Raw genomic sequence first — 27,977 nt, forward strand, 5'->3', positions numbered from 1 at the left:
ATCATTAGCGGGGCCGACTCCTTCACCCAAGCCATTATCAGGCTTTTATCTTACCATAAATCAGTCCTATGTCTCTGTTCTTTCATTATTTCCAAGGGCATCTATAAGAAAAAGCAGAACTAAGCCCAAACCTAACCCTGAAGGGACTGTGACTAAACCAAACCAAATATTTCTGACTCAGCCTGATTTATTACGTAATTTGTCTATATTTTATCATAGTAATGTGGATGATCTTTGGGAGTGACTCCTGCTTTCAGAGCATTAAGTCAGAGGATAGAGGATTATATGGCAGCTATTTTGAGAATCGATTATCATTCTTTGTTTCCTTGTCTCACAAGTGTAGAGATGCCAGAAGAGACAAATGACCAACCACTGCACAGACTCGTGTAGCACCAAAATATCATAACACAATATAGGTTTTTGTACAGACAGGTGACATTTTGAGAGGGGGAGGGGTGATTATAGGAGTGTAGAAACATAATGGATGCAGATGTTCCCATAAACGACATCAGTGTAAGGCTCCTGTCTAATAAACTCAAACCCGCAGAATCTAACACAATTAGCCTCTCCATCACAAGAATACCCAGCTTTTCTTAATCATGTGTGACTGTAAACTGGGTGTGAGAGAGAGTCACAAACTCACTTTGAAGATTAGGGAAATTGCAACAGGCATTTCCACGCACTTTTTTTTTCTTTGGCGTTTTATCATCAAACAATTTATAATCGAGAAAATCATCTCCAAGACAATCCTTGGCAGTAGCCCCGCTGTTCTCAAAGCTCACTGCGCATCAACACCTCACTGAGACGCCTCAGATCCAGACTGATGCTGCAAAGACAGTTTTTTTCCCCAGGTGATCTCTTAATAACTCCATCTAAAGAAGATCATACAGTCAGTCGTGCAAAACTGAGCAAAACAACAAATCCACACACCGAAGAAGCTCCAAACTGAAAATGGCTCTTTTAAAAACTTGACCGGAACTCTAGACTATGATATCAGACTGTTCGTGCATCCTTTCTCCAGCCTAACCTGAAGCTAATCCTCAGGAACGGCGACAGTATGATCTGAAAAGGTGCAAACATACATTCCCACAGCTCCAGATGTTGGCAGCTGTATCAGAGTTCAGAAAGGCGACGGCAGCGTAAAGACATGTCAACTCTGACCTCCGTGTGCCACCGTCAGTCGCACAAAATGCAGCTGTATTTCTTTTTGCCTCCTTAAGTAAGCCGCTGTTATCACCCTAGTGTGATAGAAAGAGAAAAGTCTTTCTTAAAATTAAGCCTCTAGGGCTGAAATCCGCGTTAGGACAGTGTTATTTGCAGTAAAAATAAAAATAAAAAATAAAAAAAAAGGAGCGCAAAGCGAGTTTCTGTTGTGTTTACTCTCCACCGGTCAGCGCGGCGACCGACAGCTACTCACAATCATGCAGTCAATACTAAAATACTACAGGACCATATCACACATATAAACACGCCTCTGAGCTCCTGTGTGCAGCAGTAGTTGGCACTCACCTACAAGAAACCGTGAGTTCAACTTTGGTGGCAGGTATCGCAGCGGTGAAGGGGTCTGCGTCCCCGATGCACGCCATATTCATCGAGCTGCTGCTTGGTCGATCACAAATCGCCCCTTATCCAGCGCCTTGGCGGTGGCATGAGAGGAGCAGAGAGAGGAGAAATGGAAAGGGGGGTGGGGGGGAAGTCCTGCACCGAGGCGTCAACGAGCCGTTTGTGTTGTGGAAGCGCGAAGGACTGGGGGGAGCAAACACAGGGACGCGGTGCTGCAGCGCGCCGGAGTCGCGTCTTTGTGCGGCTCCGTACTCCGGAGGAGAGTGGATGGTGATAAGGGGCGGGAGCACACACATACTGACACACACACACAGACACACACACACACACACACACACACACACACACACACACACAGAGGGAGGCACATATCTACACGCAGGCATACTCTCTGTGAAAATGCACTGTAGCCATCCATCTATTCTAAGACCCAAAGATTTTCGCGCTAAGGTCAGAGGGTTTGATTTCGATCAGATTAAATTTGGGGAAATATTACAATTAGGAGTAAGGTGTATCATTTTAAGATAATAGAAGCTGTTTTCGACTCAAAGCAGCCACACTGTTTGGTCTCGCCCAAGAGAGCTCAACTGTAGCCACAGCAATGAATCAGTGACCTTTCAACCCCATGCTGTATCTCTTCCCTTCTAGGCCAGGGCTGCCCTGTAAAGCCCTGCTGTAACGTTTCTGGAATAAGAAACGTTACTGTGTCGAGGTTTAGCATAAGCTACTTTCATGAAGCCCCTGCAGAAAGGGATGTAGGCCTATTCAGTGTTAGTCGCTGCTTTGAGTCGGAGTTCAGATTCCTGCACATTTAAGAGTCTAATGGGACTGTTTGTTATTGCTGATAGATAGTCCCAGCAGTAGTGTGACCATTTCTGTATTTGACCTGCTTTTTGTATTTATGTTCGAAGCTCTGCTGATTAAGCCAAGGGTATTTAATCACCCAAATTCTAATGGTCACAACAAATGTCCTCTTAGATTAGGCAGAAAATAGCAAAGAGAGAAAATAAATGTGACTCTCCATTTAAATGTTAAGGTATGTTCACAAAAACAGTCAACCAAGTTATGCTTGTGGGTGGGAAAAATGTAGGCTAATTATCAATATGTTAGTTGAACGGCAAAGTAATGAAACCAACAGCGTGAACTAAATATGTGATATATTATAAGATAATAACGATAATAACGAGTTACTATTTTTGTACATTAGTATTTTGCTTATTCTATTTTATTTAATCTAATTTTTATTTTCTATCTTTTTGTGAAGATTTGTATTTTCTGAAGAATTTTATTTTTTTTAGAATATATTTTGTATTTTTGCACCAGCAGGAGTGGCATCAGATTCTCTTTATATGTATGCACTGTATATATATATAATGACAATAAAGGCTATTCTAGTTCTTACAGTAGAGTTTTGAAAGGATTAAAGGCATTCAGCATCTCTAAATGAGGCTGAAAACGCCTACAGCTGACAGGTTATCAGCCAGTCACAAAGCTCAATTAATTATGCATTCAATGGGCCACACATGGATTATTACTCCCTGTACGTTCAACTTACATTTTATTCAAATAGAAAGCTACTTCGTTTAACAACTGGTAAGAAAAAAGAAAAAAAGATTGGGCAGCATGAACAGAGTAACACTGTAGCTAAATGACAAAAGCCACCTGAGCAAGACAAACTCAATTAACCAGCCCAGCATGAACGCAAGAGCTTAAAATAGAAATATGATTGTCAGCTCCAATTAAGCTGAAGAAAATGATAGACAGTTTACTCAGCAGGTCAAGCACCTGCTTGATTTCTCAAACAAAGAGCCATGCATTTGGGGCATATGGTCTCATCGTATGTTGCAGTTCGCCTGAGCACTGCAGTGAAAATGACAGAAAGATGCATTTTGCAGCACTAAAATGTATTTCACCATCATGCCTCTGTCACCAAGAACTGTCTGAAAGGGAATTATGGGTTTATCTCTACATAAAGTGCCCTGAAATTATTACCTTATCTAATCTAGAGAAACCAAGTGGTAAAAGCTGTTATTAATCCAAAACCAGGAGGATATAACTATACCAACATCTTCAAGAGGTTTTTAGTTAAAGGTGGGGTAGGGGTTATTTTTCTGGAGCATTTTTTTACATATTGCTTGAAATACTCTTCACACCCCCATTGCAACCAATTAATTAAAAGTTTTGACACAAAAATTAAAAGTTTTAGTGGCCTCTAGAACGTACAATCTAGGAAAAACACTATCCAATCGTACTGAACGGACCGTTAACGATGATTGGATTCTGATGCCGTCTATCAAACTGCAATCTGCTCCTCCCTCCCCCTCCTTCCCCCTGTGCGCGTACCCTGCTCCGTGAACGAATTACGCGTCCAGAAGCTTGGCAGGAAGCTAAACTAGAGCCAGCTTGGCTAGCACCTAGCATTATCAAACGTATAGTTAGCATAAACTAAATACTAAATACTAAATACGGCAACGATCGATGCTTGCTGTCAGAACAGCGCTCGTGCACCTTCATGTAGTCTAGAGGCGTGGCTTCGGGAGGAAAGTGAAGAAAAGGGTTGGGACTTTTTACCTGTGTATTTTCAAAATGCAGCTTCGCTGGACTCAAAATCCAGGATCTCCTACCCTACCTTTAAGTGATGCTCCAAGCTTAGTACTAGTGTTAGCCTGCTAGTAACATAGGCTTTAGAAGCAGTGTGTGGTGAGTTACTTTGCATTTTGTTGACTAAAGAGGCTGTGCTACTTTGCTAATTATTCATCTGAAAAATCAGAGGGATTGAAGTTATGTTATCCTTTTCCTTGTTTTGGTTTCACAACACACCCAACTTCCATATTCTACAGACTCCTCGGTCACACCAACAGCGAGCTTAGCTTCAGATTAGCTCACATCTCTCAGGTTTGTTAACCACAACATTCTCAACACAATCTAAAGGTGGCCTTTAAATGTATTTGTGGCTAATGTTAGCAAGTCTTCTATGTGCAATCATCTTCAATGAGAAAACTTTAAAGCCGAGATTCGTAATCGGTTTGTAATACTGATTATGTCATTTGTCACTCTCTAACCCTGTAAGTGTTTGGCATGTAGCTAAGTAATTATTTACAAATTCTATTCACTGCGTGTTCTTAAAAATACATTTCTTTTCGTAAGGCATTACAGGAGCAACACCTACTATTTCAGGTGTCAATTCAAGACTACAGTGCTACATTCACACGTTATTTGCCACCTTGCTACACATAACATAGACCCTTCTTTCAGCTGCATCCATACACTTTGGCTGTCTTTTTTAAATGCATAAATTTCCATCATTCCATCTGCAGCCCTGGTTGCTACCTACACTTTTAGCTTCCTAACATGATCTGATTCTCCTTGCTTATGTGATTGACATCTTCCTTTGGATCTGTTGATCACAGTGTCTAACCATCTGCAATTTGGAGACTGAGCCTCTGTGTTTTTGGAGAGGAAGAAATTCCACAAATCCAGGCTCAGTCTGCTAAGATTTCCTCTTAAAAAAAGACTCCCCTCTTCTTTACTGCGCTCTCACATCATCCACAAACATGTCACCAGATGACTCATGCACCACATTCTGGAAGAGTTTTACACCCACAACATTTCAGTTCCACCTGGCCTTAGTCATGCAGCTCTTTAGCCTAATCTTCTCCTAATTCAGGATAGATCTGCATATGTCCAAGAGTTTAACTTGAATGTTGGCCAATCAAATGGTGCACCTCCAAAGTCTTAATAAGAATGAAATGATCATCAACTGGCCCAAAATTTCAAACCACCCATCATTTTTTCTTTTCTCAAGCTGAACTAAGCCATGCCCAGCAACACAATGCTAATTCCTTTGCCTATAATCTAAACAATGAGGGTCCATTCTCTGACTTCTGAAATAGCCAAACCTACAGGGCTTCCCACTAACATTCAGCCCAGACAAAACCCAGACCACTTCCAGCTCCAACCATTTGGTTCACATCACTTAAGCAATTCTTGATGTCCACATAAATCAAATGCTAGAAACCATAATGTTGCTCTGGTGAATAATTTGGTATTTTCGTTTCAGAACCTACTGATAAAATGTTATTGGATTGCAGCGATTTTTCTGTGGCTGTCAAAGGTAGAGTTCCCATAATTCAACTTTGCCTTTGGTGTCTTCTGAAAAACTGCTAAAGCTGTTATAAACACACAGAAATTCAAACATAAAGAGCATTGGGCTGTGGCCGATTTTGCTCCTAATCAGCAGGGACTTTCTGAGATACAAGCCTATTCAACTTGTTGCTCCTCTTCCCACAAAACTTGTCAACCCAAAAAGAAATCCACAAGAACTATACTCCTAAAAATGTCATTCTCTGCCTTAAAATCCATTGCTTTATTCCTTTAGCCATATTCTAGAGTGACAGCTGATAGGCAGGAACAAATAGCTAACCACACTCTGTGTATCTAAGGATTTTCCATCCAGAACAATCCCCACTTAATACTTTAGTTCTCTCCAAAGATCTCTCAGATTATCTCAACAGACGCTTTGTAATTGATCTTATCTGGGACAAAATTTGAGGATTTTTTTCAACAGCTCTGCAATCAAGCGAAGAAGAAAGTACGCAGTCTTTAAATCCTATGAATCAGGAGACAATAAAAGAAAACTATTTGGTCGTTATCAGGTATAAAATTATGTCAATCCAACTTCAGATTAAGAGCAACACAAGATATCTTCAAACAAGTGTCGTGTTTAACAATATCTAAGCCAAAATGAGGAAAAACAACAGCTTCACTGCTTAGTGGACTTAAAAGAGTAAGCAGCAGCCAGGTGCTGCTAATCAAACACACTTGATTAACTGATCATTAGCAGGTGTGAGCACTTCTGTAAAAGTAGAAACTTTAGGCAGGTCTGGGGCATCCAGGTGTGTGTTAACACAATGCCAAGCAGGAAGGACATCAGCGATGATCTTAGAGGAGCAATGGTGGTTGTCCATCCATCTGGGAAGGGTTTTTGGGCCATTTCCAAACAATTTGGAGTCCATCATTCCACAGTGAGAAAGAGGATTCACAAATTGGAAAACATTGCCATTGACAGTTGCCAATCTTCCCAGGAGTGGATGTCCCAGCAAGTTTACATCAAGGTCAGACTGTGCAATGCTCAGAGAAACTGCAAAAAGCCCAAGAGCTACATCTCAGTTTCTACAGGCTTCAGTTAGAATGTTAGTTCATGACAGTACAATTAGAAAAAAGACAGAACAAGTATGACTTGTTTGGAAGGGTTTCAGGCAAAAGACTCTTCTCTAAAAAAGGGGGGGGGGGGGGGGGCTGTTTGGCCGTAATGCACCACATCACGTTTGGCAAAAAAAAAATCAAACGCAGCATATCAGCACAAACTCCTCATACCAACTGTGAAGCATGGCTGATGACTTGAGCTTATTTTACATCTGCCAGAACTGGACACCTTGCAGTCGCTGAGTCGCCCAGGAACTCCTCTGTGTACCAAAGTATGCTGGAGTCAAATGTGAGCCCATCTGTCTAGATGGCTAAAAAAAAAAAAAAAAATCATACAACAGAACAATGATCGCAAACACAGCAGCCGATCTACCACAGAATGTCTGAAAAATAAAAATAAAATCAAGGTGTTGCACTGACCCAGTCAAAGTCCAGACCTCAACCTGATTGAAATGCTGTGTTGGGAGCTGTGCGTCAATGAATACCCACAAATCTCAATACACTAAAGCAATGTTGCAAAGAAGAGAGGGCCAAAGTGCCTCTACAACTGTGTGAGAGACTGATAACATCCCACAGAAAACAATCATTTCAAGTTATTACTGATAAAAGTGGTTCTAAAAGCCAATGAAACCTGGGGAGGACTTAGTTTTTCATACACGGCTTCTCCTTTTGGCTTAGTTTTTAATAAACAGTGTCACAGTTTAAGCAAGAACAGATGAATTCTTATCATGTCCTGATCAGGTGATTTCTTATTCCTTTCTTATATCCTGATACATAAAACTTTAGAGTCAAAAGATGGTGTATTTTTCTTTTTCACATGACTATTTGTTGACTTCTGGAAGTCAGTAAATGTCCATAAAAATCTGCTATCTGCCCTAAAAGATAGAAAAGTAATGCATCAACTCTTACCAGATGTTGTTATGAAGGGACTCTCCTTAAATCCTCTGTCAAAATCATCCTCATGCATTTTCATTAGTCCCATACAGTTGGTGTTCCTACAAGGAAATATTCAAACAATCAAAGATCTTTTTTTCATTGATCTCAAAGTCATGGCACTCCACATCTTGCAGTGGCATCTTTTCATCATGAGCCGCTGCTCAAAATGTCCTTTCCCCCCCTCCTTTTTATCTCAAAGACAACTCCCATCATCCATCATGTTGTCTTATTCACATCACACATGGTAGTGTTGGCCAACTCTGTTCAATCTCTACAGTGGTCTCAGGTGGTTGTTGCTGAGTTTGCAGTTCAAAGCCTTGTAATTTTAGGATGGAGTGGGATTTAGTTTTTTTTTTGTTTTTTAGTGATTAAAAATATTTGTTTGTTTGTTTGTTTTCTTTTCCAACTGACAATAAAGAATTAAAGAGTTCCTAATGAACTTTAATCAGTTGTTGTCAATTGCTCTCTATAGGCCAGCAGGTGATGACAATAGTCTCTGCCCCCAGTTTAGTCTCATACTTTAATTAAGCGTACCTCAGCTATTTCAGGACATTTTGTATCGTGCCTGTGATTATTTCAGCTTTAGTTTAGCCCAAACCACCATTAAAGCTTGTGATGATGCATGGTTTTTTTCTTTATACCTTATACCTTTACCAGTAGATATTTGTTTCTTTATCATATTATCATTTGAATCACTTCATTTTCAAAAGCAGACCATTAAAGCCATGCTACCAGGAACTCAGATTCACATTTTAGGTCAAGCTCCAGCATCTCAGTGATTCCTGGGACTCCTTTCCTTCAGCTGCTTCTCAACCGCCTTTAAAAGACACATCCTTTGGCAGTTAAAGATGATTGCCTTTATCTGTGTCACAGGTGTCAAGACAATATTATCTTTTTGCCAAATATTGATTTATTGTTCGGAGGGGTTCTGCTTATACAGTCTATGTGCCTCCAGATCTCTTCTCTAATCTTTATAATGATCTCCCTCTCTGATTTAATTTTGGAAGAGAAAACCTATTCCATGGTCTGGAAACACATGATTTTCATGCCAAGACACCCAAATTGCCATAGCCAGCACTGCTTTCTTTTGCGCTTTGTTCTCTATAATAGAATTCCCTTATTGTTACCCACTGACCCATCAGTCAAAACTCTGTTCATCATCAATAGCTACGACACCATTACAAAAATCCTGGTTGTCTTAAAAGCTATGCGCCCTCTGCCCGAGTTGTGGCCTACATCCTCGTGCTCCAAAAAATAAGAACTGGCAAAGCCACAACTCCATCAGTCCATCAACAGTAATGTGCGAGTCTCCGCAGGGAGGGGATCTTGTTTGGGTAAAAGCTTATAAGCTCATTCATGCCATTGTGTCCAGATTAATATTTGTAGCTGCTTTGCATTCTGCTTCTAGTGTTAAAATAGAAAATAATAAATACAGAGTTCTTCTCAGCCCATCTTCATTACAATCTTCTTTACAAGTGTAATATCAGCCTTATACAGCCGCAGAGGGGGCAATCAAACAACGTTACCGGTGAGGCGTTTAATCACCTCATCCACAATCGTTTCAAATATCTTCCTCTTCCTTTCACCTCACAATGAAACAAAGTTTAAAGTTACGAAGAAAACAAAATAGAATGTTTTGACAACACTACCTGCATGTTTTAGATTTGGTTTGAGCCCGTTCAATAGTAAAGTTGTATTTGATGTAAGCTACCAGGGTATCTGGAACCACAGAGTTGTATTAAATTCATGTCTTTGTGCCACAAATAGATTTCAAATTACCAGAGTGAAGCAGCTCTGGCTGCTTCCATAATTACTGTCTCCTCAATCTCCCTTTCTCGTAATTTGCGGGAGTCTTGCTGTGATAGGCATATATAGTCTTTCAAAAATGGATTAGCTTCCTTATATCTCTAGAACTTTATTTTAAATTCAAGTGAGGATCTCAAGCTTTACAAAGATGCTAACTTAAATTCGAACTGCACTGTACGGAGGGTAAAGTCGTAATGACTAACTGAGATAAATAGAAGTTAATTAGTCCTATTTTTAAGAAGTTGGCTTTTTATTTTTTTATTTTACTTTTGCAACTGCATACATCTCTGTATTGGCTTTCAGAGACAGAACAAACATTTGTGCTGATGAGTAGCTTTACAAGCAAGTTAATGAAAGTTCTATATGAAAGGAATCCATCCCCAGTGAAATCCCCAGGTCTTATGCTATAGCGTCAGATGTAAAAGGCTTTTTTCCAACAGTATTTTTTGCTGAGGCAGGTCAGCATCTCTCTAAGGGTCGGGATCTGAGCTGCAGGACTCGGGGAAAAATTGTGCACATCTCTGCATCTTGTGAGACAGCTGCTTGCGCTGTTTTTAAGTGAAGACAAATGGACTTGCATCGCACAAAGAGACCTCAGACTATGGAGCATATCTGGTGAATGTGAAAAGAAGCCTGCTGAATAACTGAACATAGAGGTGTGTGTTTATAGTTGGTTAAAGCTTAGGTGAACGAAGACAGCCGAGTTTGTTCAAGTGATGCAAAACTGCATTCTTCTGTAAATGCTCAGCCCATCAGGTGGCCGGTGATTGGGGCTGCCTGTTAGACAATCCTGCAGCTTTGTGACAGCAGACCCTGTTGGCCTCCTGAGCTGTTCATTAAGCATCTGAACAACCATGTAGCTCATGTAGCCCAAAGACGAAGGAAAATGAGGCAGATATACAATGAAAGCCTCTAACCATGTTTCAAGATGTTTCCTGTTAGTGTAAAAGATCAGATTGCAAGTATGACAGCAGACATCAAACCCATGGTCAGTCGGGGGCTTTCAACACACACATCTACTGAGATGACGTCATCGACGCACGCTGCTGCAGCACAGCTCATTCACTCTGTGCTCTGTGATGGTCGGCTAATTTTACACTGAATTTGCTACTGCTAGTTTTGTGCATCATGGTAATTTGGAAATACGCAATAACGAACTATGTTACCAGCAGCAGTAGCAAATTAAAGATGCTGCGCGTCGATGATGTCATCCCAGTAGACGCGTGTAGAAAGCCCCAGATAGCCCCCAATAACAACAACACGGCAGCTCTGAACTAACAGTGTAATAGTACGCATTCATTCATTCGTCTTAAAGTATTGGTGAAATAAAGACAGATAATGGCTTATTTAGAGGCCCTCTCTGTGACATCCATGTATTTTTTGTGTTTTTTACTGGTTTGTCTGTTTAGTTTCCTATTAGTTTAGCTTTGCCATTTCCTCACCTTTCCTCAGTTCCCCCCTGCCAGTCGTCAGCTCCACTCCCTTCATCTGTATCAACCATCCTCAGCTGTACCCACTCACTAATCACTCTCCCCACGGTATCTAGTCTCTCAGTTCTTTTCAGTCAGTGTCAGATCTTCTGTCAAACTACCCATGATTTTTCCCGTCTATAGATTCAGCTTCCTTGTTTTTGGAGAGTTTTCGTTGTTTCTTTTTTAGGTGATTTTTTTTGTTTTTCTGGTTTAGTTTTGTGGTTCTCCAGCAGTGGCTGTGATTTTCATTCCTATTTATAATAAACCCTTTAAGTTTCCTCCTGGCTCCAGCCCTGTGTCTGCATCTGGGTCCTCCTCCTTCGTCTCCATTGCCAAGCCGTGACACTCTCGTTATATGGATATACGTGGATCTCGAGTGATCGAAATAGCTACGAAGGACGCCGACTTTCACCAAACTGTTATTGGTGCGTAGATGAACATATTTTATGCCAGTTTTAAAAAAACGAACTTCCCCTTGAAGTGCTTTAGAAAATCTAAATACTATAATAACATATTGAGCCACCCCTCATTTCTGTATATTGCCAGGAAAATGGGAAATGGGGGGAATGACTTGTTGAAATATGTGAAAAAAGTAAATGTGAATATAGAATATAAGCAAAAATAGAGTTTGTACAATTTTAACAAGCTTAAAAGTCAATATTTGACTTTGCACCTTTATTCTCCATCACAGTCTGAACCTTCTTAGAAAAGCTCTGTAATTTCTTTAGCAATAGTTCTTTAGCGTCTTGAAGGACAGTTCTTTTGACGTTGGCTGCTTTTTGTTCCGTTCTCTGTCAAGATGATCCCACACGGCTTCAATAATGTTGAAGCTCCGGGGAGGATTCATCCCTCCATAAGACCATGTTGCCACTGATTTTCAGTCCAGTTCTTGTATCATCTGGCTTACCTCAGCCTTTTCTCCCCATTTCCCTTCCTTATGAATTGCTTCGTGAAAGCCACCCTCCCCTGGAGACCATTTCGGATGAGGTCAAATCCAGCAGATGCATTTCTCTGGTCCTGTGTCAAGTCTTTGCTAGATTTTTTTCCAACCTCGATATTTTTGTCCTACCACTTATCCAGTTCCCGATTACATTCCGACACGGGCCTCCAATTGTCGGAATGGCGACACTTGATTTTCAATCAAACGTCCCGCCATTCTGACACTTTTTTTCCTCCCATTGTTTGAATGGCGGTATGTTTTATTTTTCTATAAACATCCCGCCATCGTATGGAAGCCCGTTTCCGCCACTTAAAAACATTTATAAGGGATATTAAGTCAAAATTATGAGAGTTAAAGCAAGTCTGTGTCTTAAAGTAAAACTACACTTTGATGTGACACATGGGGGGCTGTATAAGTACAAATGACAAATAGCGTTGATTTTAGTGTGTTAGGATGAGACATCCTAAACATGTGGCCATTTTCTGTTCCTAAGTCAAGTCTGAATCTGGCAGGGCACCCACCAGAACTGATCACAGCATCCATAAAGTAGCCAGCAATGATCTTAGGGTCGTTGTTGTAGATTTAACTTACAGACTAAGAATGATGAAGCGAGACGTTTTTTTCTTAGTTCAGACGTACTTTAGTTATTACCAAAAGGAAAAACATACAGCGTGTGGTTTTGGCGAGCTACAACATGGCTGCCTACAAAAAAACAAAAAAAAACCTGACGTAATCACATCACGTTCACCTTCCTGCTCCTGGAACATCTTGTGTAGTGAAGTCCATTTTAATGTAACTCCAAATAAATAAAATTCAGTGTCCTTTTAACCACATATTCATCACATGAACTCGCTTTTATCAATTTTAATGTTAACTTATATTTCAACTTGTATGAACTTATTTATTCTTCTGAAATAATGTCTTTGCAACAAATAAATTCTCAACAGTTGTTTGGTTTGTAAGTTTCCAGCTATATCATCTTTCTGGCAAATCCACCAATGCATCCACTGATTGCAACTCCATATGGCTTAAGCTTATCGTAGCCATCAATGTGCCAGACATAGTTTGAGCCACAGCTGTGGTAAACACGCCTCTGCAGCCTGTTTCTTGACCTCAGATCGACACCTTCACCATCCAGTAACTGTAGTAATATTTGCACTGTTTCTCTGTCTGTCACAATTGCACGTAACCAACATTTTTGGTGCCTCCACCTGTAGCCATGGCACTGACCAGATGTTTGCAGTTGCTGTTCAGGGAAAGTTGCCAACTTACTTACTTATAATTTCGACTTAGTATCGCATAATTATGACTTAGTATTTTTAAATTTCTTTTTGGCGGAAACGGGCTTCCAACAATTTCTTTAGTTGTCTATTAAAGCCTTTTTTTTTTTTTTTTTTTTTTAAGAGGAACTCCATAACCTCACTAACCAACTATAATAAATTATTATCAAAATCCCCTGAAATTTCAAATTTCAAATTTCAAAATACAGGTGTTTTTTTTTTGTTGTTGTTTCAAAATTTCTTTATAGATTTTCCATTTTAATGAACATGCATTCATACACATAACAGCAACAATGTAACACACAAAAACAGAAACCCTTCTAGCCCACCCTCATCCCACCCACAACAAGATATACGGTAAATAAAGTTTTGATAATAGTATCAAAATGTGCATTACATATTCAGCCTGCATACATTCCAGTGAACATCAATATGCACAAAAACATTTATTCAAAACAACATAGGTCCATAACTCGGTCCCTCTCTTTATCTCTATTTCTGCTTCACAGTACTAATACTCCAACCATGGAACTACTATTGAGCCATTTTAAAGTCATAAAGGTGGTGGCAACAGATCTTTTCCAGTTATAGGTTGCACCTTCAGGTTATTCATGAAGGTTTAGGAAAGACGACCACATCTTGCTAAAGTCCTCAAGTTTTCCTCTTGCCATGTAAGTCAGTTTTTCCAGTGCCAAATTCAAAATAAAGGGTATTAATGTAAATCGGGCAAGTCTGAAACATGTTAGATTAAGCAGAAATACAGTGTCAGTGACCTGTCACAGCAGCCAGCTGGAGCAGAGCTCTCCACATGCGTCTTTTGCGCGCTGGCATCATATGCAACATTAATAATTGCAATTAAAGACATCAATGACAGCTCACCTGTGTCGGACGTCCCGATGCTGCAAATAAAACCAATTTCATATATTAGCCTATCCAAAACCTATTATTTATATTAGTTTTAAATCACTAAGTGAACAGTGTTTGTTGCTCCTTTTTGTGTAATAAACTATTTGAATATCATTAATTTGCTTTTGGAGTGCATTTTGAAAAAAATTACCACGGACTCATGACATTGTCAAGATCTGACGGTATCCGACACACCTACATGACAGTTGTTACACGCACACACCAGATTTATAGTGAAATAGTAACAACCCAGCCCTGATGGATGGATCCTGAGTGCCATCATCTTTTATTTGTATTTCTAAAATTCCCACAAATAAACCCACATCCACCTGATCCTCCCCTCTGACCCTTAAATCATCATTCAGTATCAATTTAATATCATTCAAACATCACAAGGTTTGAAGAATAACAGGCAGAGAGAGGGCGAGAGGCTTTAATTACGCTTTTAGAGACTGTATCTGTACACATGTCTTAAAACATGTAAAATGCATGAACAGAACGAACGGACTCACCTGTTGAATAACGTACATTTCCTTATGTTGAAAGCATTGTCGGAATGGGTGGTGCAACCCCCAGTTCACACAATTTCTTTTTCTAGGAAACACTGCGCACCATGCTGAGATATGCCCAGTTCTGTGCCTTATAACTTTTTGGGAATCACCTGGTTGGTGCAAAAATACTATTTTAATGTAAATGCAACTTAAGAAATGGGAACAAATGGGTGTTCTTGTGACAAGCTGCTAGTAACAAAGTGCCTAAAGTTACAATTTAAAATTGGTTCTTTGCTAAATTGTCCGTCCTTACAATACTGCCTTTTTTTTCTTTCAGTAATTCATAGGTCAGTGTTAAGTGGCTTAACAAACAGAATATGAAATGAGATTACAAGAAAATCTGGCTCCTGGGAAACAAAATACTGACTTTTGTGCATTACTTCATGTGTGAACCTCTTACTGAATAACTGTACACTTTCAACCTATTTTTCTTATCTAAGTCTGTCATTATTACTATTATAAGTCAGACTGACCTGTATGAATTAAATATTTTAAAATAATTACAATAATCATCATCCTGAAAAAAATCCTCATTTTTTTTTTTTAATCCCACATCAAAAACCTAACATGACAGTTGGGCAGCTCACATCTTCCCATTGCAAATCAGCCTGAGGTAACACATCGAACAAAAAGTAACTTAGGCTACTTACTAAACTTAAGCAATCATTAATAATGCAGTTTGCGATAATGAACTAATAAAATGTGGAGCAATGATAATGAAACAGTCTGGAGTAATAAAGAATTGTCTCAAGCTTATCATCACTGTGCAGCATGTTGAAGCACAGGATGGTTCTGTGCCCATTACAATAACTCTCCTGCAAAAGCCGCCACAGTAAGTCACTTCTGTTCTTATCTACTCACTGCAAAACTCCCTCAGCTCAACTCCGTCTTTAATTCCAGTTAAACGCAGGGGAAATGCAAGAGCTGGGAAGATATCTTTTATCGCTTTGTACATTTTACAGGGTCCGAACATTCCAGATTTCAGATCTGTTTTTGGTTCATATCGTGCTTGTAAACTCAGCTAATTACACTACAAAACGAACGCGTTAAAAAACGCGATGCTATTTAACGCATTAACGCACAGGAACGACCCACCCCCAGCTCACACAATTAACCACTCAGCGGGCGCATCGAAGGAATGGCTGATTGGGACCCGAGCGGGAGGGAAGAGCCCGAAGACCCTGTTGGCCCTTTGGACCAGAAGTTTGAGTGTAAAAAAAACCAAAGATGGAACAATCAATTAAAACACTGCAGTGCAGAAATAAGTTTTCGTTTCACCTAAGCACCTCTGGCTTGAAGTACCGTCTCACCGCCGAGCACGTATTTGTCGAGGCTTCCACTGTCACCGCACGCAGGGTGTTAAGTAAGTCTACTTCTGATAGGTTGAATGAATCAATTAGAAAATTGTTTGCCATTGACTGTAGACCGATTAATAATTTTTTATTCTATTTTTTTATTCTCTTTAAATTGCTTGTTTTTATGCTGCTTTATGCTGTTCTTTTAAATGCCTTGTCTTTATGTAAAGCACATTGTGTTTGAATTGCGCTATATAAACAAAGATGCCTTGCCTTGCCTATTGTCGGGAGGACAAGGGTTTGATGGAAGTTTGGAAAGTTGCAACTCTTGATTTTGAGCACCTGCCATGTATCGCTCAATGTTGCCCAACACATGGCGCAAGCTTGCACTGCACTGCATCCACGTCTGGAAGACTATGTTTCACTAAGAGCGAAAGAGAAGAAAGAAGTGTGGGCCACACTTGGAGGTCACCCAGAGGGTCTCTGCAAGACCTCTCAAGATGGGCCACCCAGAAGAAAATGACCTTCAGCTGATGGGTAAAGATTCAGAGTCAGATGACAGAGCCTTGCACAGGTACAGAGCAGAGCCAAGCATCAGGTATATCATTGTCATTTTTCTGTTCTCTTAACAGCAACATCTGGATTCGTCACTTGTCTTTCTGTTCAAGAAAAAACATACAGAGAAAATGTTTCAGTCATATTTTGGAATGTTATTAATCCTAATTAATCTAAAGCTATCCTGTGATTAATCAGATGAAACATTTTAATGGTTTGACAGCCCTAATGTTAACCTAACACATACTTCTCACTGCTGGGTGCCTGTAAATGAGACGAAGGGAACAGCTTTCGCGTACATGTCAGCCCATTTTCAGGCTACTTGGTGATCATTAGGGGCCTTTACTGCGACTTGTTTTGCTCTGCAGCCTCCCAATGAGTTTATATGGAAACTTATCCTTTTAATTTAGTTTCAGAATGTTAGTGAAAGTCTTTGTAGGCGCTGACAGCTCTGAGGAGTCCTCACACGGTCGCTGGCTGGTCGTGCAGATGTTGCTACTGCCACCTTGTGCTCAGGTTTCACCGCTTCAGACGTGCAGATCAGAGAGAAACAGCTTGATTACGCGTGAATCAGTCCGACATGCTCGGGTCAGAGGTGTTTTAGGAACAAATAAGTCCACAGTTAAAGGAAAGTGTTTAACGAGTTGTTGTTGGTGGCTTATTGGCTGGAAACACGGCCCCAACAAGAAAGCTGTCACTCAATGCAATGCAAAGGAATATTAAAAGACAAACAAACAAAAAAAACAACTTTCAAGGTCATTCAAATGAGAGGATGGCGAAAGATGTTCGTTGTGCAAACAGAAATATACAAATGTTAAACTACATTTCACAAACAGATAACAGAAATATATCTGTTAAAACAGAAAATTATGAACTATATTCAATAAAAGGATAAATTCAAATGTAGCTATTTGTTATCATTAACCAAGCAGCAGATATATGAACAGCAGAAATGAAGAGTTTTAGTGATAAACTGAGAAAGTCACACAGAGATGGTAATTTTTGACAGATGGCATTTATTCTCACCAGGCATCTGACATTAGAATCGCTACAGTCTGCCACTGGGGCATGGCAACAAGACTCCAGAGGGGGATCGTCCAGGATATTTGTAACAAAGAGAGAATAATAATCAAAACAAAAAAAAAAACTAACTGTATAGGCCACTAAACATAACCTGCCACCTCAGTGGAGGAAAAGCTCAGTCCAACGCCCTGCTAACGCTGCTAGTCTGTCCTCCTGCCAATTCTGGTCCTCTTGGCTCTGCTGTGAGACTGCATTCAGATCAGTGGTCCCACAAAACTAACATTCAGTCACATTTTTATTTAAATACACAGTTTACATCCATTAGACATGTGTTTGAATAAGCTTACAACTGCTGTGCCACCAAACATTCATAAGTGACTGCACACAATCGCAACAGACAGATCAGTTACATCAGGGAGACCACAAGTGCGTCAGAGAGGGTCTCACAAGGATCAGAAGTGAGAGACAGACGTCTGTTTGTGAGGTTAGGCAAACAACACTGACTAAGTCTGAAGGCCTCTCCTAACAAAACTTACTATTCCATATATATATATATATATATATATATATATATATATATATATATATACACACACAATTACTGTAGCTACGATACAAGATGGACTTCACCAGGTGTCCATGACGAGAAGCCCTCTTAAAAGGGTTGAAAACGGTGAGCAGATGCCTTAGCAGCAGGGGAACTGGACAAAAAGGTCAGCTGTGTAGGTTTGGGGAACACCAACAGCACGTGTGAAGAGTGAACACAATATGACACACGATGACACGTGAACAAGTGTAGAACATCCTCAATGCTGAACCCGCTCACATTTAAGAAGGATTACATGATTCTCAAAGAATAATAAGTGTGAGGTTTTTTCTTTACAAGTGCTTAAGATGAAGGAATAGTTTAACGAGTTGGAAAATATGTTATATGTCTCATGGCTGTGTGACAAATAGCAAGCAAGCGGCTGCTTGGCTAAGTTCAGCATAAAGAGGGAGTCGACAAGCTTCAACTTGGTTGAAGGTGGCAAACTCAGCCTTGTAGAACCTTTCAAGCTCAGTAATTAAAATCCTATTTGTTTAATCTGTAGAGAAACAAAGTGCAAAATGGTTGGAGTTGGAAAAATCCTTTGGGGAGGCAACCCAGGAAAAAAGTGAAACTTTTGACACTACACTTCAGTTTCCTAAAGATTAAACAAGAGCTTTAAGGATGGCTTTAGTCTTATATAAGAGTGGTAATGAGCGGTTTTCCGGATATATTTGATTGTTGCTGTAAATGAATGTTCTGTTTCTAAGTGCTGCTCAGTACAGCAGTTTGGCAAGATGAAAAGTTACTGATCTGAGGCCGCTGTAAAAAATTAAAATAGAGGAGTACATAAGAGGTACAGCGCTGTGCCATTTCCACATGCAGTAAAGCCACTTTTGTCACTCTTGGGAATAGGTGTGAGGGGACATTGGTTCTTTTCATTCTGCAGAGAAACAATTCATACAAACTGGAGAACTGGGTTGTGAAGACCAGCCACCAACCCTTTAAGCTCTGCCACCTTTTCTCCTCTGACACTAAATTTCATCAGTCAGTTTTCTTCCCTAATCTGACAAACGCACGACAGGTCTGTATCTGGGTAAGTGTTGGTCTGTACTGTATCCTCGCTACAGCCCCCACTGTATGCTGAGCTGCGCTTTTATTTCATAAAGTGAGTTTATTTTAGTCTATAATAGCTTGCGAGTACAAGTTCTTATGATAATCAACTTTCTACGGCGCAAAAGGTGAAAAGAGACATTTCTGCTGGAAAGAGTTATGAACAACAGAGTGAAATGGTGATTAGTGAGCATTCAGGGTCATTGAGCCGCCAGGAAAACAACTACTGTGGTATTCAGCAGAGACGAGACAACTGTGTTTTTGTGGGCTTAGTCATAAGTCACATGGTCAGCATTAGGTTGAGAAGTTTGGGGTCAAAGTGCAGGGCAGCAGCATCAAAGAATGCCGTTACATCGTCCTATTGTAAAACCAATCAGGTGGCGCTGTGTTTAGTTACTGGCCACCTCATCCGCATTGTCAACCGCCTCGAAGGTGCTGTCCAGTCCACCGCGTGCACGCCAGATCTTCACAGTGCGATCACTGGAAAACAACAACACAAAATAGTAAGGTAAAATAGTAATGTTAAAACTAACCAGTGCCAAGGTGTGTGTGTGTTAGTGTGTGTGTGTGCGTGTTAGACTCACTCGGAGGCGGTGAACAGGTGGCTGCTGTTGGCAGCGATGCTATTAATGGGGCTCTCATGACCCTTGAGCTCCCCCAGAGTCCCCAGTGTGTCCGTGTGCCAGAGCTTGAGCACCCCACCTCTGCAGCCGCTCAGCAGGGCCGGGGAGCCGGGGACGACGCCCAGCGCGCACACCCAATCACGGTGAGCGTTCGGGACTTGCTAATGGATGAGATTGACATCGATGTAATTAGTGCCGTCTATTTCACAAATTTAAATCCGGAAAACTATGGCTCCACTCATTCTAGGGAAGATAAAAGAACAAATTTTCAGCACGGGTTTTTAAAGGGACCATGTTGGCCATAATGCAACAAAGCATGTCACAACAAGGCAGAAGAAGGGTCTTATAATGGCGAGGCAAGGCAAGGCAAGTTTATTTGTATAGCACAATTCAACTACAAGGCGATTCAAAGTGCTTTACAGAGACATTAAAACAGTAGAAATAAAAAGCATGATTTAAATCTTAAAAAAAAAATAAAGATATAAGAACAATAGATCAAATCAGTAGTTAAAATATGATTAAGTTTTGAAACTCAAGCTTCAGATTTGGAGCTTTATTCAAATGCAGCTGAAAGTAGGTGTCTTTAACCTGGACTTAAATACACTGAGTGTTTCAGCTGATCTGAGGCTTTCTGGGAGTTTGTTGCAGACATGTGGAACATAGAAGCTGAATGCAGCTTTTCCATGTCTGGTTCTGACTCTGGGAACTGATAGAAGACCGGATCCAGATGACCTGAGGGGTCTGGAAGGTTCATACTGGGTCAGGAGGTCACTGATGTATTTTGGTCCTAGACCATTCAGAGCTTTATAGACCAGCATCAGAACTTTAAAGTCTATCCTCTGATGGACAGGCAGCCAGTGTAAAGACCTCAGAGCTGGACTGATGTGCTCCACTCTTTTAAACTACGTGAGGACTCGAGCAGCAGAGTTCTGAATAAGCTGCAGTTGTCCAACAGACTTTTTAGGTAGACCTGTAAAGATGCTGTTACAGTAATCAAGCTTTCTAAAGATGAATGCATGGACTAGTTTTTCCAGGTCCTGCTGACACATCAGATCCTTTAACCTTGATATATTCTTAAGGTGATAGTAGGCTGACTTTGTTACTGCCTTAATGTGTTTTTCCAAATTTAGGTCTGAGTCCATCACAACACCCAGATTTCTGGCCTGGGTGGTAGTTTCTAGGTGTATAGATTGAAGTTCTGTGGTGACCTGTAATCGTTTCTCTTTGGCTCTAAAACCTCAGTTTTGTTTTTGTTTAGCTGGAGAAAGTTGTGGCACATCCAGTCATTAATCTCCTCAATGCATTTACCAAGAGCCTGTACAGGGCCTCGGACTCCTGGTGACATTGTAATGTATATCTACGTGTCATCTGCATAGCTATGGTAGTTTATTTTGTGGTTTTTTAATAATCTGTGCCAGTGGGAGCATGTAGATGTTAAACAGAAGAGGTCCCAGGATGAAACCTTGGAGAACTCCACATGTAATTATTGTCTACTCAAATGTAAAGTTACCTATTGACACAAAGTACTTCCGGTTCTCTAAGTATGTTTTGAACCAGTTTAGTACAGTTCCGGAAAGACCCGCCCAGTTCTCCAGTAGTTTGAGTAGTATATTGTGGTCAACTGTATCAAATGCAGCACTGAGATCCAGTAAAACTAAGACTGACATTTTTCCACCATCTGTATTCAGACATATGTCATTAAACACTTTGGTCAGAGCAGTCTCAGTGCCGTTTTAGACAGTATTATCTAATGCTGAAAAGTAGGGAAGAATAAAAGGTTTTCTGGCTATATGAAAAATAATCTCAAAGATCTTAAACATTATGACACTTTCAGATTCCGAAGGCCATTTTTTAAGCATTACTTTTTAAAATTCAATGAAATATCTGTATTTTTTTTTCAGCCCTCTAAGAAAGTTCCCAAAAAGCTTTTTCTGTACCTGAAGCAGGTCTTTGCGGTCCAGGTCCCACTTCTTGATTCCATTGTCTCGAGAGCCGCTGAAGAAAATGTCCCCCTGGACCACCAGTGATTCGATACCGTCGTAATGTGGGGGCTCAAAGTTGTGTGTAGGGCTGATGCTGCCCAGAGAGCCTTCAGTCACATCAAACAACTGCAGCAGCAAAAACACCACATGTTAAAGGTGTGATATGTGCCCTAAGAATGTAATGTCCAAGAGCATTTGTGATCTCTGATATTAGTTGCCTTAATGGCGAGGAAAAAAAAAAATCTTGCATTCCTGAATGTTTCTGTTTAATTTAATGCAGGAGACTCCGTAACACACACCTTGATGTAATGGTCCTTGGACCCTGTGATCACCAGGTCTTGGTTGTTTCCCGACTGATCCACAGTCAGACACATTACTGGACCGAGGTGACCCATGAGTTTGCCAGTCGATGCAAATCTGACAGAAAAAAAAATAACGACCTCAAGAAATGTACATTTTTCACTTGTGCCTTGTTGCTCGACAAACTTGTGGTAGAAGTTTGCCTCGGTCCCTGTTAGAGACAGCGCCTTGTTAGCCACATTCATTTAAAAAGGTTTTCCTCAGAGTGACAGCTGTGAGCTGGTTTTATTTTCTCGGATAAGCAAAGAGGACCTTCTTCAAAGCCAACAGCAGCTGGCTGACAGTGACAGAAGAAAGCTTTGGATTGGACACTTGTCAATTTTTTCTACTGAGCCATCCAAGATGCAGTGAGAATAGACTGGGCTTTCTGTGAAATCCTGTTGCGTTTGAGTTAGCTGAAAATGGTGTTGCAGTCTCAGGGGGATTGACGAGGAAAGGCTGGGAATGACAAGCAGACTATAATTGGTGAGTACTGCATGCCAAGGGTTGCAGTGGGGTACTTATCATATTAAATGCATTAAGAAATAAGCAGAAAGTGGTGCACAATCCAGCATCCGGAAAGAAAATATTTCTAATATTCTACAAATTTTTACTGTTACTGTCATATTGTTTCACAGGCATTCTGCTGTTAATATAGTGTTAGGCTGGCAGACATTTTTGACTTGCTGGCATAACTAAATGGAGAAAAACAACACAAACAAAGTCATGATAATTTGTACCTGAATTCAACAAGTCAGAAAATATTTCACTATGGACGAACGTATCGGACCCGAAGGTCTTCAGTCAACAGCCTCTGCTCACCTTCTCAGATCCCACACTCTGACTGCGTTTCCAGCAGCAGCGTACAGAACTGTGCCGTGGTTGTTGAGAGCGATTTGGTTGATCTGGTTCTCTCCTGCAGGAATGGTGACTGTCCGACTGGTTGTAGACGCACAGATGTCCCCGACATTAACCTGACCGGAGGACCTGGAGACACGAAGATGAAACGTGTAGAAATCTTTATAACTTGGGAATACAATGGGGACCGAAGACCACACAAGTAAAAGCTGCAGCTAAAACAGTATCAGATCCACAAATGTGCAAATCTTAACAAACTTCCTACACCTCTTTTATTCACAAGTGCTTGTCATTTTAAACATTAGCGAAATGTAATTTAGGAAGCTCCCACTGAAGGGAGTTGACTACATTCTGTATCTGCGTGTTCAGTTTAAGCGTCAGGTTTCTGGTTCTGCTGAACACTCTCTCAGACTGCAGCGTTACATCCACACACACTCCTGCTCACGTGAGTGTTCTGATGCACTTGGCTGAGTCCCGTATGTCCCAGACTTTAATGTAGGAGGTGGAGACGGTGAAGACTAAACTGGAGCTGTAGCGGACAGACACCACGTTGTTGGGGTGTCCGGCCAGGGACATTATCTCCTGACCAGTCACCAGATTCCACACCTTACAGGTCCGATCTGCAAGAGGACACACGGGCTGTCAGCACAGTCGCTGTGTATTACACCGCCAGAAAGGAACATGCTGAGGAGGATTTTAAACTGAAACACAAGGGTTCAGCTGAACAACAAGTCTTATATTCTAAGTTGAGGCTTCAAATACAAAATCCTATTCAGTTTTTTAAGAATACTATCTATTCTACACGAGCGATGGTGGGAACAAATGAGCCCTTCAATCTAGTTAATAACCTACACTTTTACCTTAATTCATTAGGATTAAATATTCTTCCCCATAAGAATTTTATTAAATGCATAATGTCATTTTATTTCATTACCTCATTTATTCACACGCTGTGCGTATGACAATCTTAATTAATCCCCGTCAGGTTTTATTTGCCCTTATATAACAGCCAGCGTCTCAAGCAGTAATAAATTAGCAGCACTGGAGACATGCAAGGACTACAGATGACAAGTGTAAGAGTTAGAATAAAGATGAAGGATGCAGGGACGGAAGGAGGGTGGGAAGGTTGTGACCTTTGGATCCAGTGAACAGAAGGTCATCGGTGCAGTCGACACACAAAACGGCTTTACTGTGTCCCTCAGCCACGTGAACGCACTGCAGCGTCGCCGCCCGGCTGCTCTTAGTGGATGGCACCGGGTTGATAACGCCCCTAGAAAACACACACGCATTTTTAAATGCATACCAACACAGAGATGGATCATCTGGTTGCAGCTCAGAAATAAATCAGTCCCAAACACACATGCACATTACTCAGATCTTGTGGCCGATTAACACAAAGCTGCAAATTAAAAACAAGAGGACGATAAAAGTCGGAGAAAAGAAATTAAGACGGGCGTGAACAAAGTCACCCTCGTTGTGCTTAGAAGAAAATAATCAATAAAACACCCATTTACAATAAGATAGTTTGTTTTTTTAACAGATTGAAAACACCTCAGAAGCTGAAGATGGCTGGAAACCAGTGGTGCTGCCTCATCAGGAACATTAGCGTCACAGAAATGCTCATTGATCATTAATTAGCTGCTGGCATCTGATAGTGCAGCGATTGCTCAATTACACTAACAGCAACAGTAGGATGAGCTGCTGATTTCCCACAGATGCAGATGTCAATATTCCAATGAAGGTTTAAAGGGCCTGTGGTATGAACAATAAAAGCTTCGCTAAAATGAGCAGACGCTAATTAACAAAGAAGATTACAGAGGGCTTGTGGCACTATTTAAATCATAACGAACAGATCCGAGGATATTCCCACACTGATTTTACCCACATCGAGTGGTTTCGTCTGGGTGCCTCTGAGAAAAGGACACCCCAGCAGTGAGGTATGAAGCCCCAGGGAGGCTCCGGTTACCAGGACTGTCTGATGAAGGGCTGAGCAGCCCCGTTACCATGCTCGTCAATATTTGCAGATTGTCTACAGTGACAGTGCATGTAGGGAACAAAGAGAGGTGGAATCCACACCACATGACTGTGTTCAAGGCTCACCTTTACCCTGCACACCAAAGGTGAAACATCAGTGAACATATAGCAAATGAAGAAGAAAAGAAAAACAACAACAACAAAAAATTGTACTTTTGTGGACTGGAGAGAGAAGGGGAAACTTTTGTTGGAGAACAGGTGGAGGCATCCATTCATCCTAAAGGGGAGGAGAGTATGCAATATTCCTGAGACCTAATTGGCTGCTGATTTACACATCAAATATTTCCAGTACCTTAGTTTTCCGTAATATACAGTAGTTAATGTAGTAGTGAGTAACTATTAGATGAGCTAATGAGGGGGCTCCAAGCTTAAGAAAATGTTGCTCCTTCAAATCCACAGTATGCGATGAGCCCCAAGGACCGTAGCTGTTCTATAGATACTTTTTCTGTCTTCCACGCAGTCACTGCAACCAGGTCTTCCAGATTATGATGGTGGATTTCATCACTGGTAAGTCTCACATATATTCATTTTCTGTTATATTCGATGCAGCTGAAATGACTGGAACACATTGGCTGAATGGAAGAGAAATCCTCCACCTGGCAGCATGCTTTGCAAACGGATCAGCAATTCACTCAAACAAGCAAAAAAAAATAATACGATTTTTGAAGGTTTTAGAACATGCGTAGGGTCCGCATTGCTTCAACAGAATGTGCACAACAAAATAAGCCTTCATCACAGAAAATCTGAGGCCGTTGTGACAAAACCTTTAAGTTTCTACATCAGCCGACCTTATTTTACCATGACAACAGCATAGTTCCAAATCGAAATGTTCTGTATTACTACAAATCCACATTTACTGTATTCATCCTGTCTACACTGAAAGGAAAATATTTTGTCATCTGGGACATTAGCAGACAAGCCAGCATTTTACAAACTGACAGATTTTAAAGAGAATGCGCTTCACTGCTCCTTATCAGCATCCATTTGCAACCTTAGTCCAAGTTTTCGGTCGATTTTACTCATGTCTGCTTCTTACTTATCCTGCGAGACCTGTGCAGTACTCCTCAGATACATCTGTCATGCGGCTAAACGCAGAGATGCAGTTACCAGGACTTGTGGTAGGGGTGAGAGTAAGAGGTGGGCTGTTTTTCAGGTTCCCGATGACTGGGCTGCGAGGGAAGGCAGCACTGCTGCCAATTACGCTGCGGCATAATTAAAGTGTGTTTACACGGCTGACACAAGTGTGGGAGGACTGCATGAGGACATAAGGGAGCCGCATATGCCACATTCATGTCATATGGGAGCAAGTGTCAGAATGGCTCCAAAGCACAGAGTACCTTTTAAAAACAGATTAATTTAATTTTTTATGCAGACGCCAAATGGGTCACTGGGATTTAGCAGCTTGGTTTCAGTGAAAAGTAGAAAGTCAGTTCAAGTTAACTTGTAATTCAAACATTCCCTCATGTCTCTCTAAAGTTGTCCTCATCTATGAAAGGAACATCTTTGATACATAAGGAGTGTGTTTCAGTTTCAGAGAACTTAACATCAGCGAGTAAGTCAGTAAAGCCCACTATAATGTTAACTGCCCACGAGGAAAAAAAGGAAAAAAAACAACCCTGGAGTGATGAGAAATGAGAAGACTCGCCATAACTAATGTCACAGATAGCCCGAGGCTGGTGGCAGTGGAAATGCCATGTTGTAGCCTGGAGGGTTTATTCTGTTTGGTGTTCTGGTAGTTTAGTGGTCAAAACACCATCTAATTGCAGCGGTCCTGGTTGCATACAAGTGAAGGAGCCTCGTACATTTCTCTCTACACAATTCTCGATTTAGAATTAAAATTGCAATTGAAAAATGAATCCCAATTCAGTCTGAATCCAACAAGTTGTTGCTTCCAAACGTTCATTTCTAAGCCTGTACAAAAATGAGTGAATCTCACTCTGCATCTGGACATCATCCTCTGGTTCTTCCATATCACAAATGCAGGAATATCCCATTCTAGTACTGACGCGTGCACTTTCTCTAACCGCGTGTTGGAGTGCAGAGAGAATCTACCAGCAAACAACTAACGTGCAAGTAACATCTGTCAGAGCTCGACGCACAAATAACATTCACTTAATAGTATTAAGTTATCCCCTGACGAGGAATTACTTCGACATCTAAAACTCAGGATTATTTTTCAACAGATGAAAAGGCAATTCAACTGTTCACTCAAGACATTTTTCAAAAACCGCCACACTCAGAATTTAATGATCAGACAAAAACAGGGACGGAAAGTGAAATCCTAGAGGAAAAATGTAGATCAGAAGCAAAGGGGTCGATCAGCAAGTTGAACGCTGAATTTAAGTCAAAAGTGACCAAAGGAAAAACTGAAATCACCAGTTGTTATTGTCGTTCAAAGCAGAAGCATAATATCGAAGTTAATGAGGAAGAATTTGACTTAAATTCAGCATAGAACTTGGCAGGTCAAAGGTCATCCAACAAGAAGCAGAGCATCATTGATAAGGTAAGGTCACATGCCTATCCACAGCAGGAAATCGACAGGAGGAGTATTAGTAGAGTTGTATTGAAGTTATTTTGCCTTTTTTCAGCTTTGCAGCCACAATTTTGGCAACAAGCTCTTACTGTTTAATCTCCTTGACCTTTGCCCTGTCAGCCGCTGCTTGTGCCTTGTCATAGGTCTTCCTGCGAGAGAGCGGCGAAGGCTCCGGAGCTCGCTTCTCCACACCTGGCAGAGTTCTGCAGCCAGAACTGAGTGTTCAGTTTGAACGTTTTTTCCACAAATGACACAAAGACAGTATACAAAAAGGGATTATAAAACAAAAGAGGGACGTGACACCAACACTAAATAATGGCAACAAAGAGGAGATAAGCATGTAGTGCACACAGAAACACTGTTACCTGATATCTAAATGTCCAACACAGTGGTGGTTCTTCGCCAAGCCCATGTTTATTAAAGGAGACACTGCAGGT

At 40.8% G+C, this 27,977-nt stretch overlaps 1 protein-coding gene across 6 annotated transcripts in view; it reads right to left on the reverse strand.

Moving 5' to 3' along the window:
• Positions 1 to 17,505: 17,505 nt before the first annotated feature.
• Positions 17,506 to 27,977, reverse strand: part of kif21a (kinesin family member 21A) — a 44,957-nt gene continuing 34,485 nt past the window's right edge. For 4 of the 6 annotated variants that reach the window (XM_075470497.1, XM_075470495.1, XM_075470494.1 and 1 more), the window contains 8 exons: positions 27,630 to 27,755; positions 24,107 to 24,243; positions 23,419 to 23,593; positions 22,938 to 23,102; positions 22,076 to 22,193; positions 21,732 to 21,902; positions 19,756 to 19,955; positions 17,506 to 19,651 (listed from right to left, as the gene is read on the reverse strand). In XM_075470497.1, the coding sequence (XP_075326612.1) occupies positions 19,561 to 19,651; positions 19,756 to 19,955; positions 21,732 to 21,902; positions 22,076 to 22,193; positions 22,938 to 23,102; positions 23,419 to 23,593; positions 24,107 to 24,243; positions 27,630 to 27,755 (1,183 nt within the window). In that variant the 3' untranslated portion in view covers positions 17,506 to 19,560. The remainder of the gene's footprint in view (positions 19,652 to 19,755; positions 19,956 to 21,731; positions 21,903 to 22,075; positions 22,194 to 22,937; positions 23,103 to 23,418; positions 23,594 to 24,106; positions 24,244 to 27,629; positions 27,756 to 27,977) is intronic. The other 2 variants (XM_075470493.1, XM_075470496.1) reach the window with 2 other exon arrangements.

This window comes from Odontesthes bonariensis, chromosome 7 (genome assembly GCF_027942865.1).
Source record: "Odontesthes bonariensis isolate fOdoBon6 chromosome 7, fOdoBon6.hap1, whole genome shotgun sequence".
Lineage (NCBI taxonomy): Eukaryota > Metazoa > Chordata > Actinopteri > Atheriniformes > Atherinopsidae > Odontesthes > Odontesthes bonariensis.